The sequence below is a fragment of the Octopus bimaculoides genome, chromosome 29 (genome assembly GCF_046866305.1).
Source record: "Octopus bimaculoides isolate indiv1 chromosome 29, ASM4686630v1, whole genome shotgun sequence".
NCBI classification, from domain to species: domain Eukaryota; kingdom Metazoa; phylum Mollusca; class Cephalopoda; order Octopoda; family Octopodidae; genus Octopus; species Octopus bimaculoides.
Genome location: NC_142956.1, coordinates 5529795 through 5552809, shown reverse-complemented (window position 1 = coordinate 5552809; position 23015 = coordinate 5529795). Strand labels below are relative to the sequence as shown.

The following is a 23015-nucleotide window of genomic DNA, read 5'->3' as shown; positions in this document are numbered from 1 at the left end:
ATTCTTTCCTTCAATGTTTAAGTTAAGACATTTTTGGTCAGGTTTGTGTACTTATTGTCTGTATCTGCTATGCACATTTTTTTGACGTGTTCTTACTTCACACACACATACACACACACACACACGCGCACACACACACACACACACACACACACACACACACACACACACACACACACATATATATATATATATATATATATATATATATATATATATATATATATATATACAAGCAGAGACATGCCGGGATTCATTCGGTTTACAATTAAAAGTACGACTTTTAGTATGAGTTATGTATATTACCGGAATGAAAAATACAGGAACAGAATGCTGGAAAGTTCTTAAGTTCAAGCTTGTAATTAAGCCTGGAAATGTAGAAGACAAGATGAAACACAAATCTTAAAATAGTGTTGCTGAAGTTAGAATCTGTTAATAAATTTCTGAAATTGATCATTAAATAGTACCTGGACTTTTTTGTTGATTAAATTTGTTGCTTTAAATTGCAAATTATAAAAACATTATTAGATCAATAATATAAAACATTGATTTAAAAACTTCTGTGTATTAAATTAGAATATTTCTGACATTATTATTATAGTTATTTTTTAATTTGTTTCTTAATTTCACTCATTATCCAAACATTTTAAATCGCAGATATTGTGTTAGACTCATGTTAACTCAAATTAAACTTATATTGAATAAATGTAACTCAAAATAGTAAAACGTTGGAATCTTTTTGAACACGAGCAAAGGATTAATTTGTTCATAGTTTGCATTGTGAAATAAGATATTTTCTATTTATAGTTGGAAAAATATCTTACAGGGTTAATTACCATTTGTCTCATTACTGCTTTTATTTTTCATGCCCTTCGAAATTACTCTTAAGCGTGGTTTGGACTTTGACTGTTCTTTTAGGCATGTAAGTTGTCGTGTTAGATTCATCTCTTCTGTGTATAAATGTACACTAATCTTATACATACATATATATATATATATATATATATATATATATATATATATATATATATATATATATATACGTACATAATAAATATATGTGTATAAATATATGCATATGTGTATATATATTCATACATATATACGTATATATATATATATATATATATATATATATATATATATATATATATATATATATATATATATACATGCATACATAATGTATATATATATATGTATATATGCATATACATACGTATATATGTGTGTATATATATATGTATATATATATATATATATATATATATATATATATATATATATATATACATATATATATATATATATGTATGTATATATATATATATATATATATATATATATATATATATATATATATATATATATATATATATATATATATATATATATATATCTATCTATCTATCTATCTATCTATATATATATATATATATATATATATATATATATACACACACACACACACGTACACGAAGGTCTTTGAGTTTCTGCCTACTCAATCCACTCACAAGGCTTTAGTCTGCCCGAAGCTATAATAGAAAACACTTGTGTAAGGTGCTACGCAGTGGGACTGAGCTTGGAACCATGTGGTTGGTACGCAAGCTATTTACTACACATCACTCCTGTGCCTATATGTATATATCGGCTAATATTCAGGTATTATGTGCTTGTGTGGGTGTGCGGTGTTCTGGATGGTGTAGAGTGTTCGTGATGGCGTGGAGTGTTCGTGATTGTGTGTGGTGTGTGTACTGAATTAAACGGTGCCTGTCGATGTTCCTACAGTGGTATGTGTGGTGACGCTATTGAAGACTGTGTGTGAGTGTGTGGATGATGGTGCGTGTGTGGGTGTTGGGAAGTAGTCAGTGCTAGTATGTATGGAGTAATGTGGGGTTGGTATCAAACGAAGAGAGGAGGCGAGGTTGGTATCAGATGAAGAGAGGAGGTGAGTTGCGCCCATGTGACGCAAACGAGTGAAGAGAGAAGAGAAATTACTTTTCACGAGGAAGGCGGGAGTTCGGATGATCCCAGTGCAAAGAACTTTCGAAAACAAATGGATGTTGTAGCGAATGATCGGTAGAGTGGAAATGCCGTGAGACTGATGTCTCGGAGGTGCTCCGCGAACTGGTCAGCCAAGGGGCGTCCCGTTTGATCGATGTACAGGGGAGGACAGAGAGAGCAAGAGCTGCAGAAAATGAAGTTATAAGAAGTTCAGGTAAACGAGACGGTGATGTGACAGAGACGATGATGGGTGCCTGTGAGGATGGTGGTGTTGGAGAGGTAGGGACAGGTGCAACAGCGTCGGCGGGGGAAGTGGAACGAGCCAAGCTGGAAGGTGGGGGTTAAACAGGAACTGGATCAGGGGGTCACGCTGGCTATGGGCTCGTTCGAAGGAGGGAAGAGGTAGGCTGGAGAAGATGCGCGAGGTGGAGGGGTCAGACTGGTTGTGAAATTAACGTGCAGGTGGCTGAGCACCCCACGGACAATCATACCCTTAACATAGTTTTCAGGGAAATTTGGCGAGACACCGAATGTGACTAAGCAGACCCTTTGAAATGCAAGTACTACTCATATGTGACAGCTGAGTGGACGGGAACAACATGAAATAAAGTGTCTTGCTATCGGTAATCGAACTCACGACCTTTCGGTGGCGAAACGAAGGCCACCACCACGTAGGCGTTTTCACAAATACTACAACAGCAACAGCAAGACCCAGTGGAAATCCGTAACGAAAACTGAATTTACAGAACGAAACGAGCTGAGAGAAATATTTCTCCATAAGTCACTGCGACATTAAGTGAACCAGGATGACATGGTGACATTAGACGCCATAAATATTGCATTTGTTCGCAGGACAGGACAGTAACGATAATGGGATTAATGTATTAATTAATAATCATTTCTATAGAGAATGGCTGAGCTGGCAGAATCGTTAGCGTGATATGCGAAATACTTATTGATATTTTATACGTTTTTACGTTCTGTGTTCAAATTTCGGCAATGTCGATTTTGCTTTTCAAACTTTTGGGAGACGTTCAAATAAGTAGCAGACGAATAATCGATTTTCTCCGTCCTCCGGAATTGCCGATCTCATTCCAAAATCTGAAAACAATAATTTCCAAAGCGAGGATGCAGCAAGAAATACAACAATAGAACTAACAAAGAAACACAAAATAATATATATTTCTTTTACTTGTTTTAGTCATTGGACCACGGTCATGCTGGGGCACTGCGTTGGGGAATTATTTAGGCGAATGAATCAACCCCAGTACTTCCTTTTCTAAAAGTCTGATGCTTATTCTTTCAATCACTATTGACGAAGCGCTAAGTTACGGAGACAAAAACTCACTAACACAGGCTGTCAAGCAGTGATTGAGTACAAACTCAGACACACAGACACGCAGACACACACAGACACAGACACACATGTATACGCACGCCCCCTAAACCACACACGCACACATATATATATATATATATGTATATACACACACACATATATATATTTATATATATATATACATATATATATATATATATATATATATATATATATATATATATATATATATATATATATATATATATACACTTACCTAAAAGGTGAGCGAAAGTGTACGTACGCTGCTCTGTGTATATATAAATCCCCAAAATGGAGTAAGAACGCAACAGACGACAATAAAACATCCGGAGAGATGGACGATACAAAGACGGACAGGAAAGACAACAAAAGATGGACAGGAAAAGAACACGACGGGTCATTCGCAGTCTTCTCTCATCAGTTCAAGGTCATCCTTACACTTTCGGCCGGTTACACTTGAGACTGTTCAAATCTGGCTGGCCCCAAAAATCTAAGCTAAGAACATTAAATTTTTGGGAGAAAGCAAACGAATGTGTACGATAACAAAGACAAAAAATAACGGAGAAAATGTAAGACAATTACAAATAGAAGCAAGAAAATAAATAACAGGTGTCTTTCCACTAAGAATGACGAACCAAAATGAGCTGGCGTGTGTCGACCGAAAGCCTTGAGGCAGGAGATATGTTTATATAAATTGTTGTACCTATTTTAAATTCTTAACATTTTGTATATCTTGCGTCTCAGGCTTTTATCTGACCACTTCAAACTACATAGGCTGTAGTTAGAGGTGTTTATATATATATATATATATATATATATATATATATATATATATATATATATATATATATATATATATATATATATATATATATAATTCCTTATTTAAACGTGTAAATTAAGAAAGCATGATGATTAAAATAATATAAAGCACAGCTGAATATTTTTTAGAAAGAAGAAAAAGACACTGAAGACCAAAACGAAAAAGGACACAATTTCTCCCCCCAAAACTTTAGTAGTAGTAGTCTTCCACGCGGGTTTCGAATCCGCAACTCCAAATCACCATACAATAACACCATACAATAACACCATACAAACACCAGTTGGTGACGTCAATTAACTCTAGACCAATGAAATTTTATCTCCGATCAAATACAACAAAATGAACCTTTAAGAGAGTCAACCAACTGAACGGCTGATAACCATTCTCCACAAGGAAACCAATCAGGCAGAACGACAAACTTGTCCACCAGCATTTTTAGAAATCCGTTCTCGGAAAAAAAATTATCAATACAGCTGATTCCAAAAAAAAAACACTGTTACAAGCGAAAGTCTCTGCACACGACGGGAAAAGAATCACAGAACTGTAAACAAGAACCCTTTTTACTCTCTTCATTTCTCCTTTGTTTTCTCACTCTTATAACAGTATGACCGAAACTTTGGTGATTCACATTTCTTATCGATCACTCCTAAGAATTTTGAATTTTGTGCATTTAAACAAGATGATCCACATTTTTGCATTATTGAATATTGTGAACCTTTAAATCATATGTGATATTATTTATTCTTGACTCAGTATGACGGAACATTTGTTAATCCACAACACTTATTGATCACTTCTAACACTATTGAATTCTGTGTATTTAAACAAGATGATCCACATTTTCTATATTATTGAATGTTTTGAACATTCAAACCATATTTGATTTTATTGTAACTTGTAAACATTGAAACTTTTAAACAGTATTTTCTAATCCTTTATTTAAAATTTTTCCATTGATAAAAAAAAAAATATTGTTCCAACTAATTTGGAATGTATGTAAATAAATTTATTTAAAACCAATTACAAGAATTTCAAATGTAGGTGCATTTTCAACAAACTTTCCTACACACACACATACATACACACACATACACACACACACACACACACATACTCAGACACATGATGGCTTTCTCATCGAAAACAATATTTGAGTGTTCAGGAATTCACTAATGTGGACAGAAATAACTCCAACGAATTTGAAGTAATAAGAAGGCAAAATTCAGACAAAGAACCTATTTAATTGAAAAATGTGACACGATACAGACGCAAGAAAAGCGCATATTATCTGCAGAGAACGAGATAAACACACAATATAATTATTTACACATTGTAACTATCTACAGATAAACATTTCACAACACACTTAAGTTGTTTACGATATTTACAGTTTACTTATTCAGAGATAAAAATTCTATAATTAAGTTGACTTGTTTTCATTATTTACAATTTGATACGTCGAAAAGGAATCTTATACATTTTAATGACTGTGTATTTGTATTTTCCGTCCTGAATCTGTTTTACACAGTTGATCACAAGTTCCATTATTTCAAATTTGTGTTACTTTCAACAATATCAGCACGGAGTTAGGATAATTATGGCAACATTCGACCTGCCTATAAAGTCACAGTTGGGACAGAAATTGTTTGCAAGAAGTGAAGGCGCGTGGTTAAGTGGTTAGGGTATTCGGCTTATAGTCGTAATATCATGAGTTCAATACGTGGCAGCGCGTTGTGTCCTCGAGCAAGACACTTTATTTCACATTACGCCAATCCACTCAGCTAGCAAATATGAGTTGTACCTGTATTTCAAAACGGCCAGCTTTGTCACATTGTTTCGCGCTGGATCTCTCTGAGGACTACGTTACGTGTTTGCGCGACTGTGGAGTGCTCAACTACTTGTTCATTCAATTTGCGAGCGGGTTGGCTATTCTGTCGATACGATCAATTTGAAACCTCATCATCGTAACCGACAGAATGCTTGTAATCGTAGTTTGCAAGATTATTCGCATATTGAAAATTTCACTTTCTATCTTCATGCAACTAATTTTGATAAATGATTCGCCAAAATTTCTAGTCAGGGCGCCTACATAAGTTGGATTTTCTCCGTTTTGAGATGAATTTTTCCAGGTTTTGTTTTCACCACGGCCTTCGAAATGATGGTGGGTCGGGCACCTTTTTATAACAAACAAAAATTCTGAAAAATTATGAACTTTTTTTCATTTCACCTTCCCCCAATCTCTCCCAACCAGACCAATTTCGGCCAATATTTTTGACATTACGCACTAAAAAACCATGCAAGAACCCTTTTCAATAAAAAGAGAAATTTTCTAATTATTTTCCGAAGAACAGTTGTTTGATTTAAGGGAGATTTGACTGTGATTTCTTTCACATCCCACGTCCTCCTTCCTCGTTTCTTTGTCTCTCTCACATGCATTGGTGGTTTACAATATTTTCTCCCCATAAACACATTTATGCTAAAATAATTTTAAAATTTTATGACGTTTGCGCCTCATCCTTCCATTTTGGTTTATAATTTTAAAATATCGGAGAGCCTTCGAAGGCCATATCTGCGATTTATCCACAGTGATTTAAAAAAATTCTATTAGTATATGTGTTTTTCACACACACACACACACACACACACACACACACACACACACACACACACACACGGGTGTCGATCTGAACGATGGGAAAGAGTTTAAAAATTTGAATTACAATTAGTTTTGGTGTTGCTTATATTTTAGGAATGGATCACGCGTGTGTTAGTTCTTCTCATCATTTCATAAAATGTGTTTATGAGAAATATTTTGGGCGATATACTGTACGGGATATGTGTCCGAGTAAGTGGAGAATCGGCCCCTCTCAGCCATAGCCTTCATTGTGTGATGATGTCCTTTGTCTTTCCACAGTTCCATTTCCACGTGCCTTATATGAGTCTCTGTAGAAGCGTCTGATGCGTCATCTTCCGAGTATTTCCTTCAACTACCCTGGACAAAACGCTGTAATGTTCACCTACAGCTACGCCATAGCCTACCTTTCCAGGAATGTTGCATTCAGTACGTCTACAATTTCAACCGTAGTCTTCATCCTGATTTATCTCCATCTCGCCATCTTCCCTGGCCTACAGTCAACCATTGATAGGTACAATCTTCCCCAATATGCCATCATATCTATCGTCAGCCTCTCCCAGTCTTCCCCTACCCGAATGTTCCTTGTGTTATGCACGCTTGGTGAGTGGGGGGTCAGTGGATTCATACCTGTAGCAGTTCACAATCATCTTTTGAATGCTCTTCGTTATGGTGTCAGCGTTAACTTCCTTCAAAAACAGAACCCGGTCCGTTCACATATGATGCATGTTGTGCTGTTGCCTCAGCTCCTGAACATTCAGTCGATATGACGCAGCCACTTCAGTAACCCGGTTAATCGATCGGAACTTCCACCCAGGGCTTTTTACTCTGGTGAGAGCATGTGCCTTATTTTTTCCCGAATGTGCAAACACTCCACGCTAGCTGCAGACAAATTCATCAGTTGGCTTCCTCAACATTTCTAGGTGACATTTGATTAACATTTCTGCGGCCACTTTTGTTCTGACTCCCTTCTAATTGATGACTTTCGCTGCCACCCATCCTCGAACCGTTACTGAATCAGTCTCATTCTCGACAGCATGAATTCTCTATCTCAGCACAAGCTACATGATCTTCACCCTGCTTCTAGTTCAGGTACACTGATGTCTTGTTGAGCTATACAGCATTTTCTCTGTCTATCTGTCTGTCTTTTACCCTCTCCCTCTCTCTCTTTCTCTCAACCTCACCCTCTCTTTCCTTCTCTCTATTCATGTACGTGATGGGTAATGATATCGGCATTCAAGGGAGATGACAGGAGCGGAAGAGTGTGAGGGGGAAGTGATGTCACGTGAAAAATCAGGTCTCACGATCTTCCTCTTTCCTGCAACAAACATCCAACGTGAGCGGATGTGTAGTGTGTATACACACAAACATATAAAATAATTTTTAAGATGATTAATAACATGGTTTGTCCATGTTAGCGACATCCTGGCACCAGATCGAACTGCAGCTATTGACTCAATCCCAAAAGCAACTAAAAACAAGAAAAGCAAAATAAAACAAAGCAAACCAACGAACACCAGAAACACTGTTGCAAAATATACTGTATTAATTATGAATAACGTATGCATATATATATATATATATATATATATATATATATATATGTGTGTGTGTGTGTGTGTGTGTGTGTGTGTGTGTGTATATGTATATATATATATGTGTGTGTGTGTGTGTGTGCGTATGTAAGTCTATATATGTATGTATGTATGTATGTATGCAAAGGCACTATGGAGATTCTTCTTCTGATGTTTTATTGATCTCTTGAAATGTAAACTCCAGTAACATCCATTTCGACCCTCAAGTTTTGTCAATATTTAAACACCTAAATGTTATGATCTGACCAAATACAAATTGTTTGCCTGTTTATGCCTTTATTCTATTATATATGAATGCTTATAACGATAGAGAGATAGATAAAGAGACAGATAGACAGAAAAAAGTCGTTATCTCCTTTTCAAATTCCATTGGGTCTCCTTCTGCGAATGACCTATCAATGACCATTTGCCATTAAAGTCTTACGTGCGCGCGCTTCACACACACGTGTGTATTGCTATTCCTAATCTTCATTATTCAATTCAGCATCGAAGCCTTCAGTTTGATTTTGCGAGAGAACAAGTAAGTGCATTATATACATCTTCCAAAATTTTAAGTTTGAATTCAGTTTTGATTGCAAAATTACATCTCGCTCTACCTAAAACCGTTGTGTTTGCTTTTGTTTTTTTTACTTGAAATTTTAATAGATGTTCAAATTAATATTTCTCATCATATGAAATGACTATACTGGAAAATGAAAAACTACATATCCGAAATTCTATTTTTAACGTATCGTTCGTAACGCATTAAAATTTCAATTTCTTTTTCTATAATATTACATAATTTTATTGACGGTTGCTTGTATTTGTGTGTGTCAAAATCCTTTGTCCTGCCTTGGAGCATACAAACTATTAAGAAGATCGTATATCGTTATTTTTCATCATGCTTTATTCAATAATTCTAAGAATCCTATAACATTGAGCAATGATTGGCAATCCTGATTTCTTATTTTCTTATTTTTTCCAATGCGACCCTAATAAACCAACTGTATGATGCTGCTCAAAACTAAACTGGAAACTATAATAATAACCGGTTTTTATGCGTTAATATATTCACTTTTCTGTTATCCAGGGAAGTTAAATTATTTTTCTACATTCACTATTTTTGTTAGTTTTATTTTCATTGATATTTTACTTAATGTGATATTTTACTTTCTAAATGAAAAGATCGCCTTAATTTTTCGAATATAATTTTTTACGTTTTTATTACATTCGTTTCATATTTTTCTATGCTTTAGAAATACTTGTTCATTTAAAAGTATTTGTATTGTTTCTGTGATAAATTTTCTTAATTTCGTGTTTTTTTAAATGAAATATAAATTTGTCTGATGTTATTTTTAGCAAACTAGTTCCATTCTCACAAAATTTTCTCTGATGACGGTCATTTAAAACCTTTCATTGTTGCTGGCAATATTCAGAAATTTTAGTTTTCACTTTCGCTAATCTTTTGTATTATAGTTTCTCTTTGACGATTAATTTTCAGTTATCTCTACCGAAAATTAGCTGTTATTTCAATTAGGTGGATGTAAAAAGTGTTGAAACAAAATGATAAATAAACTCAAGGGTCGTCACTAACCGCAACACATCTTATTTGCAATCCAAAATGCTCTCTTTCCTGGCAAATGCTTTTGACAGTTGCATTTGAAAACGCAATTTCTGTTAACAAAAAATGAAATTAGATTTGTAAGCTCAAATATTGTTTAAAGTTAAGACAGATTACGAAATGTGTAATTTCTTTCCAACTTATTTTTTCTCAAACATTTATGGTGCTTCGTTTCCACAAAAATGAAACAATTTTGAAGGAATGTAAATCTACAGAAACGAAACTCTTAATCTGTAATCCTCGATTTACTGTGAATTGCTTCATCTCTTTTCTGTTAGCATTTGATTAACTTTTGTAGTAGAGTTACTTATCTGTACCGGGTGTAGAAGTAACACTGGTATAAATAAATTGCCTGGTTTAGTATATTTGTGGCAGGATTAAAAGAAATGTCTTTATATCAATTACCAGTTTCTGCTTTTTTTAAATTTTATAGTTTCCGCTTAGAGCTGCGGCCATGCTGATGCACCGCCGTGTTGCTACACTGTTAATACAGGGAGCCTCTTACAATATGTGGCACTTGGTGAAGAATAGAGTTTGATTTAGCAACCCTCATTTGCACCTCCTGCCGCGCGGTAGGTTCATCTGGGACTCTCGAAAGAAAGAGATCCAGCTTTGATTTAAAAACCCCTACATCTACTTTGTGCAGGTTCCTCAGGCTCTTGGGGAGAATATTAAAAGGCTGTGGGCTCTTGAAACCCAAACTGTTGCAGTAACTGCTCCTGAAGCGCGATGGCATTGCTGGGATCTTTGGCACTATGCAGTGTCGTCCCGTTCTGGCGTTGGTGTAGCTTTCAGTGCCAAAATTTGGCACAATTCCTTCCAGGATCTTCCAGATGTATATTACTGCATACCTCTCCCGCCTTCTCTCCAGGGAGTAGAGTCTTAGCTGTTTCAGCCTTTCCCAGTAATGAGCACTTGCAAAGAGACAATCTTCTTTGTGCATCTTCTCTGGATTGCTTCAAGGTCTGCTGTTAATTTCACACTGTTGGGTGACCACAGCTGTGAGCAGTAATCCAGGCGGCTGAGGACGAATGTCCTCCAGAGGATCATCATGGTTTCCTTATCTCTGGTTCTGAATGTTCTCAGGATCCATCCAGTCAATCGTCTGCACTTTGTTGCCATCCTGGTAATGTGCACTTGGAACGAAGCATCATCACTCATGTCGATACCCAGGTCTCTCACTGATTTAGGCTCTGGGATTGAAATTCCCTGCGGACCAGTGTACTCTGTAAGTTTCATATTCAGTTTTGGGTGTTGGTAGCGCAGGGCTTAGAATTTTTCAGCATTAAACTGCATATTATTATCCTCAGCCCATCTGTAAACTGAGTCCAACTCCTGCTGCAGGTGTGCAACATCACTGGAGTTCTGTATTTTCTGCGAGACTTTCGTATCGTCTGCGTAGCTTGCAAGAGTGGCTATCCGGGCACTCGAAGGCATATCTGAGAAGCAATGGTCCCAAGACAGTGCCCTGTGGAACACCGCTCGTTATTTGTGTTTTCATAGAGGTGGCTCCATTAGCCACTACGGCCTGACTTCTATCTTTCAGAAAGTCATGTAACCACTCTCTAAGTTTTCCAGCTATGCCAAGATCACGCAGTTTGTGGCATATCATACCATGATCCATTTTGTCAAAAGCTTTTGCAAAATCAAGGTATGTTACGTCCACATGAGTTGTTGAGTAACTGTCTCAACACCCAGTCATAATGTTGTAAGAGCTGGGTCAGGCAGCTCCTACCTGGTCGAAGGCCATGTTGGGTATCACTCAGCGATTTATTTTCTTCAACGAATGCGATTAGTTTTCATCTGACTATCCTTTCCATGACTTTGCTGATGTGTGAAGTCAGATAGATAGGCCTATAGTTTTTGGTATCTGCCCTGCTTCCCCCTTTATGGATTGGGCATATTATTCCGTGCTTTCTTTATATTTGAAACTATTTTCCCCCTACTTCTGTTCAAAATATATTCTAACAAAAATATCCAGTATATCACTGAAAATTTGTATGTCCAGAGTGCAGAAGAGAAAAAATTCCGAATTAAGAAATGAAAATGTACTGTTGTATTGCTAAAGGCACGAGGTCTAACAGAATTTCCTTTCCGGTTACTTTTGTGTACACTTATATATATAATCTTTTATCTCCTATTTGTTTCAGTCATTAGATTGCAGTCACAACATCACACGTGTGTACACAGCCACCCACACGCACGCACCCATGCACACAAATGCATATATATATATATATATATATATATATATATATATATATATATATACACAAAAGGTTATTTCAGTTTCCGTCTACCATATCTACTCACAAGGTTATAGTAAAAGACACTTGTCCATGTTGCCACGCAGTAGAACTGAACCGGAACCATGTGGTTGGTAAGCAAGCTTCTTGCAACTTCGTTCCTTAATGAATGAGTACTCGTTAATTCGAGAGGATATTAAACAAATTTATGGACGAAATACAACGGATATGCTTGCCTTCGGTTTTATATTCTGGATTATCTATCCTTATTTAGGAATAAAAAATAAATTTAAAACGTTTGATGTTATATTTTACTGCATATGATGACATTTTGATTAAAATACATTTGGAAGAGGTTATTTTGTCGGGACTGGCAAAACAGGCTATTTTCCCGGTTGTGCCGGTGCCAGTCCAGGTAAAATAAACACCCAGGCTATTTTGCCGATTAAAATAAATAGTGTTTTAGAACTAAGAATATATTTTCAAAATAACAAATACATTATTAGTCATCTTTAATAAAAGGAAATATTCATAAAACAATAAACAATATTCATACAGTATAGTCATGGAACTAACTAATGGAGTGGGAGTCTATTTAACCGGTAAATTTCAATAGTGCCACTGGTAAATAAGACAAACATGCCTAATTATTTTTATCATTATGAAGGCAGGTAATGTTAAAAATAACAACACAGATTTAACACAGAAATATGTTTATGTTCACTATCAATATTTATAAGACAATTTAAAATCATTTTTACCATCAATTCCTAAAATCATGACGTTCCTTGATAAAAATGCCATATTTTGCTTGAAATATTTATCTTTCCGAATGAACCCTTCTTTGACACAAACCGTAAAAGTAAGGCTTTCGTACGTTATACTATAGAGTTGTAGGCTTTATAAATGTTGAGTAATACATTTTTTAAATCGCACAAGGACTTTAGGGACACAATCGGAGAAAGTGATTATACAATTCCATAATATGTTTTTTCTTCGGATTAACCTCCACTTTGACACAAACTTTAAAGCTAAAGATTTCACGTGCCATGTACTTTATAGTTATGATTTTGCATATGATTTTCAACTCCTGCCTACACATCTCCCACAACCAATACCTCAAATAATACTTCATTTACATGTTTACACATACCGCATTAAAATAAATGATAATTTAATGAATAAAATTATGAATTCTACTAGCATATCAGACAGCGAACTAACCAGTGTACATATTTATGCAAAAGAGTACTAGTTGCACAACCGGGAAAATAGGCTATTTTGCCGGTCTTGGTATCGGAGCCTACACGAATACCCTTGCCTCCCATTATTATACAAATAAAGTGATAGACATGTTATTACGTTATCTGAAATTTATTAAAAAATCAACAAAATATATCTAAAATTCATTTCAAATCGTTTTTTTTTATGTATTCGCTACTCCAAATTTCGTTAAATATAATCTATGTTGAGAGTTTATACACAAATCTTTGCAAAATCAAATTTTGCGGATCATTAAATGGACTTTTAACAAAATTTTCGTTAAATGAGAATTTGACTCCATATATATATATATATATATATATATATATATATATATATATATATATACATATATATAAGGAAAATGAGACAAGTTAGAAAATGCTAAAATGATTTTATGAAGAAGTACATTTTAGTTTTAGTACCAGCTTCCGTCTTTTAGGCTTTTTCAACTAAGAGTAAAATAAGAGAAACAATTAAATTGGAGAAAATAAATTAAGTGAAATATTTTGTAAATATTTCCATAGTCTTCAAATAGTCTGTCTCTTTCTCTCTCCGGGTAGGTAGTAGCAAATAGGAAGAAATAGTATATTTCTGTGCGCATTTGTAAAATTTGTAAATTTGCACGATTCTATAGTATATATAATGTGTATGTGCATATATGTATGCATATTTTTGTATGAACATATATTATTTTATACCAATGTGGTTTTATGGTTGTGTGATTGGTACAATTGTGTGTTTCATTGTGTATATTATGATTGGTATGTCGCGTGCGTATATAAATGTAAGCGCGTGTGTATATGCGTATGCATATAGAAATATGTGTACAATGATAGATACATTTATATTAGGTGTGTGTGTTTATCTGTAATAAGCAACATATATATATATATATGTATATATACATCAATCTATATGTATATATATATATATATATATATATATATATATATATATATATATATATATATATATATATATATATATATATATATATATATCAATGGCCGGATAACTGAAGATATGTTGGCGTGGTTTCCCACCCCGGCATCCAAAACTCGAAGTTTTATCATGGCTATAGAAAAAGTGTCACATATTTTTACAGGTATATATATATATATATATATATATATATATATATATATATATATATAATCAGAAAATGGAGAAAACTTCAGATCAGCAAACAAAAGAATTGGACCCTAACTGTAGATAAAGTATTTTTAAATACAAAACATGTCATAACATTTCTGTGACATAATGATTCTGACGGCCGTTTCTGCTTCCAATGTCAGTTGGTGCTTACCAAAGAATTACGAAAATGATATTACTTCATCTTCATAGGATATTAGAAGTAGTACATGAATAAAAAACGGTCCAAAATATATGCTCGTGGCAAATTATGGAGTGAATTTAAGGGCTAAAATACCTAACATTTTCCTATACTTCCTTAATACCGGTCCTCATATCTGCACGAGGTTTGCTTTAGGAGGTTTTTATGTCATAGCCTATGTGCTGCTTGTTTTAGTTTTCCTATTTTCCAGTGGTGTTCTCTGTCTATTATTTTAACTTCATCCCACAAGGGGAGGTGGCCTTAGTTTTTCCATACATGATCAGCTATACGCGATTTATCAATATCTCCTCGTGTTACAGATTTGCGATGTTCTTCTACCCTTATTTTGAGGGAGCAGCATATTTCGCCTTTGTATAAGCTACCACAACTGCTTGGGATGGAGTACACGCAGTCCTTGGTTATATTCTCTTCTGTTGGTGGGTTTTACTCGGAGATATTAACGAGGTGTCGTATTACACTTGAATACTGTCCTGATGTCATATGGGCCGCATAGCTTTTGTATCTCTTCCGAGAGGCCTTTCACATTGGGTAGACAGACTGAAGTCAGTTTATGGGTTTCTCTTGTCTTCATAATTGGAGTGGATAGTATGCTTTTAGGGTAGTTACTTCATTGATTGTTACTTAGCTTGGTGATTTTTTGGTGGTGCGTATCAGGATCGCTACTTATATTCTTTGCTCGATATTTCAGGCACTGTGCAATCCCTCTGTTTACACTGTATGGATGGTGGAAATTGAAGTTGAGGTATCGTCCAGTGAAGGTTGCTTTGCGGTATACGGATGTCCTGGATCCATACTTGGTGCCTGTTATTGATACGTCCAGGAATGTTATTAATACGTCCAGTTAAATCTTCAATTTTTGCATGAAACATAACTGAACTCAACAATAAATTTATTACATGGAAGAGAGACAATATTTGCCATCGAACAATCTGCAATATGAATGAAATGATATTGAAGTGTCTCATATTTTTTTATTATTTATTTTACAGATTAAGCCACGCCTGAAACTATGTTCTCTGAAATATTACTGCCGGAGCTAAGTTTTGTGTCGATATTATACGTGATATTATTTTTCGAGGCTCATGCCTTTTCAGAATTTTGCAACCCATGTCGATGTGTAGAACCTCAGGAAATAAGCTGTAAAAACCTTAATTTGCCTTCGGTCCCAAAAGATATTCCCACGAATGTTGAAATTTTGTAAGTATTAGACTATTTACCCATATCTTCCACATAGAATAGCTTTAAACTCCCATTGGTTATGTTTTCAGTAAATACCACATGGTATTGATCTCACGGCTTCAAACTCCATGTTCTGTCGGAGTAAAACATATCAATGTGTTACTTGCCGTGAAGTCAAGTAGATACTGTGTCTGTACATTCTGACTTAGTAGAGATGTATCATTTACTGTAGAACATACAAATATAGGATTAAACCAAAATCTGAACTTTTTATGATGATGATGATGATCATCATCATCATCATCGTCATCATCATGTTCTTCTTCCCCTTCTCCTTCATCTTCTGTTATCGTTTCCGTATTTTCTTCATTCTTCTCATTGGTCTGTTTTCTCTTCACCTTTATTCTCATACGTGGAGGCGCAATGGCCCCGTGGTTAGAGTAGCGGACTCGCGGTCGTAGGATCGAGGTTTCGATTCTCAGACCGGATGTTGTGAGTATTTATTGAGCAAAAACACCTAAAACTCCGTGAGGCTCCGGCAGGGGATGGTGGCGAACCCTGCTGTACTCTTTCACCACAAATTTCTCTAACTCTTACTTCCTGTTTCTGTTGTGCCTGTAATTCAAAGGACCAGCCTTGTCACACTTTGTCTCACGCTGAATCTCCCTATGTTAAGGGTACACGTGTCTGTGGAGTTCTCAGCCACTTGCACGTTAATTTCACGAGCAGGCTGTTCCGTTGATTGGATCAACTGGAACCCTCGTCGCCGTAACCGACGGAGTGCCACGATTCTCATAATATGTTTTCTGACATAATTTCAGTACTCTGTTAGTGCTTCTTCCTTGTTTCTATGATGGCGACGATGATGGTGATGATGATGATAGTCATCATCATTATCACCATAAAAGTCATTAACTAAATCACCATTGTCGTAATCACCATTGTCATCACCATCATCATCGTCGTCGTCGTCATCCTCATCATCGTCATCATGAGCATCATCATCTTTGTCAGTATCATCGTCATCATTGTATTCGTTGATATTTTCAGCATCACTAATTAACATCATCATCATACTCACCACTATCATTATCACCATCATTATCATCATCATCATCACACCTTATCTTCATTATCATCATCATCATCCTGATCATGCCTTCTCATTATTATCATTTTATTCCTCCGCTTCTTTTTCTTCTTCATCCTCATCTTTCTCATCATCAATCATCAGGGTTATCATTAACATATTCCTCTTCTTCCTTTTCGCTCTAGTTGTATAATCTTCATATTTGATAATTTATCACACATCTGTTTGATACTATTTCTTATCAATTTTCTTTTTATTACAGATATTTAGATAATAATAATATTAAAAATATTAAAGAAGAAAGCTTCGAAAACTTTCCCAGTTTAACTTATTTGTAAGTTGGATACGTCTTCATGATGCCATTTCTTTCATGATATATTTTGAATATTTGATGTCGATCATTTTATGAAACAAAGTCTAACCCATCTCCAGTTGTCGACTGATTTATTACTTCCTATTTTGAGCTTTCAGCTACGAGATACGAAAACTTTATAAGACAACAGCATCCAGAAATTTGTTTTTAAATATAAAATTTGTGAACATGTATGGTTTCGAACAAACAACAACTGAGTAGCCGTACAGAGTAAACAATCGTCGAATCAAACATTCAGTGCCGTTGAGCCACGACGAACTGAAATGGGTAACGCCTGGAAGAAAATTTGAAAGGATATAGAATAAGTAAAAGAGAAGAAATAGAAGAGAAAAGACGTCGAAAGGGGAGAGAAATGACGTGCAGCTAGCTGGAAGTCGCATCCAGAAAAGACAGAGGCAAGAAAAGGGCCTGTAGTCACGTGTGTGAAACAAGCAGAGTGGAAGTGGTACAAGAGAGAGGATGAGTGAAAGAAACAAAGTAAGTGGAGGAAGGGAGAAAGAACACAAATATAAGGAAGTGAAAAAGGCTGCAGTCACGTGTGAGCAACAGGTGGATTAGAAGAGGGACAAGAGAGAGAGAGAGGATTAGGGAAAGAAGCAAAGGGAGTGAGGAGAAGGGAAAATGAACGAAAGATAGTAGGGAGTGAAAGAAAGGGATAGGGAGAACAGGAAAATATTGAGGATTATAGATGGATAGAGAGAAAGGAGAGAGAGTGTTGAGTCGCAGAAATTTTACTGTAGACAAGGCTACGCAATCACAAATAAATAAAAAAAAAGCACGTTAAGAAAAGGACATAACCAACGAGTAAATGTTGCACATAATTTATATGTTATGTGAATGATAATATTTCGCAAACAAAAGTGTTTATTTCATATGTATAAATTTGTATTTGTGTGTGTAAAACTGATAAAGGAAATATAATTTAGGATAAAAATGTGCAGTTCGATTTTCATTATTATAGCGTCTTCAGAGCAAGACCTGTGAATGTTGTTCTAATTGTTGCATATATGAATGTTACCAAGTTCCTCTCCGCGTTACTTTCCTTAGTATGTGACACACAATGTGACGAACGTGACACACAATGACTTTTCGTATGCAAGACTCCTCAGTAACTTTGTTCCTTAGTATTTATTATCAATGACGTTTTATATTACAGAAGTCTCGATAATAACCATATCGATGATATTGAACGAGGAACCTTCGATAACGTTCCCAGTTTAGAAACCTTGTAAGTTGGATAAGTCTTCTCGATGCTATTTCTTTGACGATATATTTCTAAATATTTGATGCCTCTGACCATTTTTATTCTCTCTCTCTCTTCATATTTATGTGGGATTGTACATATGTCTGGGGCTATATATATGTTGTATGTTATGCCATTATGAGGAAATGTATGGTTCTGTCTCTTTGTGATACATTGTTTAACTTCTTGTCCCTGTCATTTTTTCTCTTTCCTATTCTCCCTTCTTTTCCGTCCTCTAATGATCCTAAGGTTTTTACTTCACATCTTCGACTTTTCTTAGCTCGCTTCTATGCCGGTTCTTACTCGTTCTCCTCCTCTTTTAGGTCTCCTCCTCTTTTAGGTCTCTTTTCCTTCATCCAATTCTTGTAGTTTCCCTTTTTGTATTGTAATTCTAGTAATGTGACATCTCCTGCGTCATGGGAATCATTATTGTTCATGATGATGATAATGAAGTTAATGTTGATCATCATCATCACCACCATCGCGCTTTGTGCTCCTTCTTGCCTTCCTCGTTTTTTTTATCGACTTCTTTTCCCACTTCTTTTCCCTCCTTATCATCATCTTTATCCTCAGCTCTCTTCATCGTTATCTTCATATTCTTCTTTCTTTCTGCTCTTCGTTTTATGTTCTTCCTGCCTGCAATTGCTTAATCTTAATACTTAATAATCTATCGCAAATCTGCGCTATACTTTTGTAATCATTTTATTTTATGTTACAGATATTTACATGAAAATGATATTGGCAATATTAAACAAGGAATCTTCAACAATCTTCCCCGTTTAAAATCTTTGTATGTTGGATAAGTCTTAGAAATGCTATTCCTTTAACGATATATTTCTAAATATGTAATTCCTTCCGACCGTCTTTCTTCTTTCTCCTGTTGTCCCTTGCAAACTCATATTCTCTCTCCATAAGTATGTGACCGTGTGCGTATGTGTAGGCCCGTATGTTGTGTATATGAGCATATGTATGGCTGTATCTTTTTGTGTGTGACTACATATATTGTTTGTGTTCTTGCTCTGGCCCTTCTTTCAATTCTTTTACTCCCTTCTTTACCATCTTCTACACTTCCTCTATCTTCATTTTCGACGTTTTCTTAGCGTTTTCTGTTTGCCTTTATTCTTGGTATATTTTCTCTTCTTTCTTTTGTGTCCATCTTCCTCCTCTACATTTTCTGTTTTCTAAATTTCACATCATGTTCACCATGGTCATCACCATCATTTCATTTCGAACATCGTCATCACCATCATAATTATCGTAATCATTATAATCATGACCACCGAGTTCTCCATCGTATTCAATGATATCATGATCATCATTTTACCTGCATTATCATTAATTACCATCACCAACGTCATAATAATCATTTATCATGATCGTTAATTGTTAACTTTATCAATCATCACCATAATCGTCATTATCACCATAACATCATCATCATCATCATCATCATCATCATCATCATCATCATCATCATCATCATCATCATCATCATCATCATCATCGTCGTCATCATCATCTTTTTTTCCTCTTATATTCCTCTTTCTAATTGATTACCCATAATATTTAATATTTCTTAAAAATCTCTTCTATGCTATTCCATATAAACTCTCTTTTGCGCTACAGGAATCTATGGAATAATAACATCACGAATATCGAACCAAGGGCCTTCGAAAACCTTCCCAATTTGGAAAGCTTGTAAGTTGGATCAGTCTTCTCGATAATATCTCTAAATATGTAATGTCTTTTCGTGTATCTTTCACTTTGCCCCTCTGTATCTCAATTTCTATCTATATTTGTGTGTGTGTGAGTTTTGTGTATGTGAATATGTGAGTGGGTCGACATCAGTGTTAGATATGGCGTTTTTGTGTGTATGTGTGTTTGTGCGTATGTATGTTTCTCTCTGAGTATATGTGCGATGATGCATGACTAATTTGTTGGCGTAATCGACTCACGATCGTAAGCTTTCGAGTTCGATCCTTAGCAGCTCCTTGTTGTCTTGAACACGACACTTCATTTCACGTTGATCCACTCAGGAGGCAAAAATGAGTTGTACCTGCAATTCTGTGTCACGTTGAATCTCCCTGAGAACTACATCAGACACTAACGGACATGCTGAACTGGTTATGGTACAACAACCGACAAGCAAATCTATGCAATTGAGCATATTTGCCGTAGCCCATCTTTTATACTAAGACAATCAATGTACATAATAACACTTCCACTCAGTTCATATAAAAAACCACTGACTGGTACTAAATCAGGGCAATCATTATTATTATTATTATTATTATTATTATTATTATTATTATTATTATTATTATTATTATTATTATTATTATTATAATTAATATTATTATTGTTCAGTAGGATGTGTGCAGTGCCCAGTAGTGCAATTTTCTGTATGTTATATATATATTTGTAAATCCTGGTATTCTCGTTATGTATTTGTCTGAATATTGTTTTATTATACATAAGGCACCTACTATGATAGGAACTGTTTCTGTTTTTAGATTCTACATTCGAGTTACCTCTATTTCCAGGTCTTTGAATTTTGAAAGATTTTTCCATTTCTTTTAGGGAAACGTTGTCATCTGCTGGTATTGATACATCAATTAGAAAGCATTTTTTCCTTCATGATCTTTGACAACTATATCTGGTCTATTTGCCTTAATTTCTCTATCTGTGTGTATTGGTATATCCCAGAGTATGGTTGCTTTCTCGTTTTCTGTGACCTTTTCTGGCGTGTGTTTATACCATCTTTTTTCTGTTGTTATTCCATAGTGTTGGCATAGCTTCCAGTGTATATAGGTCCCAGCTCTGTCATGTCTGTGAATATATTCCTTCTTAGCCAGGACTGGGGAGCCAGAGATAATATGATTTATTGTTTCTTGTCCATCGCCTATTATTGTTGTTGTTGTTGTTGTTGTTGCTGTTGTTGTATCTAATTAAGCAGCTTGTTTCTGGTGGTATCATTATTACACAAGCTGATCGCTTTCCGTGAGCCAACGCGGTACTTACTGTCCAGTTTTAATGAATCTTTTTACATTCTTCTACTTTTTCTCATTCTTCTTGCAGTTTTTTTTTAATACTTGCAATTTAGTTCATTATCATTCTCCTCTTCCACCTCGTTCTCATCCTCATTATAATCATTATTATCCTCGTCATCTTCAACTTCATCATTATTATCAAAGGCCCACAAGATAGTCATCCTCATCATTGGCTGTGTCACGAACACGAGTGTCACCACGACAACCATCACCACCACCATCAACACCACGACCATGACGACGACGACCACCACCACCATCATCATCATCATCATCATCATCACCATCATTATCCTTTCTACATCTACACACATTCCCTTACCTTATTGTGGAGATATTTTTAATATTCTATCACAAAGCTGTTTTATACAATTTCTTATCAGCTCACATTTATGTTACAGACAGCTGTCTTCAAATAATATCAGGAAAATTGAAAAAGGAACTTTTCAAGCACTTCCTAGTTTAAAATACTTGTAAGTTGGATACGTTTTGGTGATAATCGCACGTTGAGAATATGTTTCTAAATATTTAATATATTTCTTTCTTTTGTATTTCTTACGCTCTTTCTATTGTCGTGCAAAAGTGTGTGTGAATACTATTAGCGCGTGTGAAAATGTGTGTGTCTGAATGTGAGTGTGTGATAAAATGAGTGCGAGTGGGTCCATATGAGTATGTGAAATCGTGAGTATATGGTTTATGCATACATATATATATATATATACACATACATACATATATATACATATATACATATACATATACATATATAAACACATGCATATATATATATGTATATATATACATATATGTATATATATATATATATATATATATATATATATATATATATATATATATATATATATATATATATATATATATATATAGTTTATGCATGAGCATATACATAAAACATATATATATATATACATACATATAGTCCTTTAAGTGATGATAGAATCCTAGTTCTCCAGTTTATACCACTGTTCTGTGAAAATTAAGCATATTAGGTTTTCATTTATATCTATAGGTAATTAATAAACTTTATGAAAGAGAAAAGGAAGAAAATAGACAAAACGACATACAAATATTTAGTTAAAGTTATTCAAATTTTTGTTATGAAATTGCACTCCTACAGCTGTTTCCATATACAATTGTTGCAGTATCGGCAATTTTGGTCTACACCATATTCATCACAAT

At 34.9% G+C, this 23015-nt stretch overlaps 2 protein-coding genes across 10 annotated transcripts in view; both read left to right on the top strand.

Moving 5' to 3' along the window:
* Positions 1 to 23015, top strand: part of LOC149130311 (adhesion G protein-coupled receptor G6-like) — a 564593-nt gene that overhangs the window by 37020 nt on the left and 504558 nt on the right. The gene's annotated exons all lie outside the window — the stretch shown is intronic.
* LOC106880946 (uncharacterized) overlaps positions 1 to 23015 on the top strand; it is a 73077-nt gene that overhangs the window by 654 nt on the left and 49408 nt on the right. For 6 of the 9 annotated variants that reach the window (XR_016238967.1, XR_016238966.1, XM_089345346.1 and 3 more), the window contains exons 2-7: positions 15870 to 16077; positions 17412 to 17483; positions 18679 to 18750; positions 19484 to 19555; positions 20392 to 20463; positions 22217 to 22288. Coding sequence is in view for 7 of the 9 variants with exons in the window: in XM_089345346.1 (XP_089201472.1) it covers positions 15890 to 16077; positions 17412 to 17483; positions 18679 to 18750; positions 19484 to 19555; positions 20392 to 20463; positions 22217 to 22288 (548 nt within the window). In the remaining 2 variants the exon portion in view is untranslated. The remainder of the gene's footprint in view (positions 1 to 15869; positions 16078 to 17411; positions 17484 to 18678; positions 18751 to 19483; positions 19556 to 20391; positions 20464 to 22216; positions 22289 to 23015) is intronic. The other 3 variants (XM_089345348.1, XM_089345347.1, XM_089345345.1) reach the window with 2 other exon arrangements.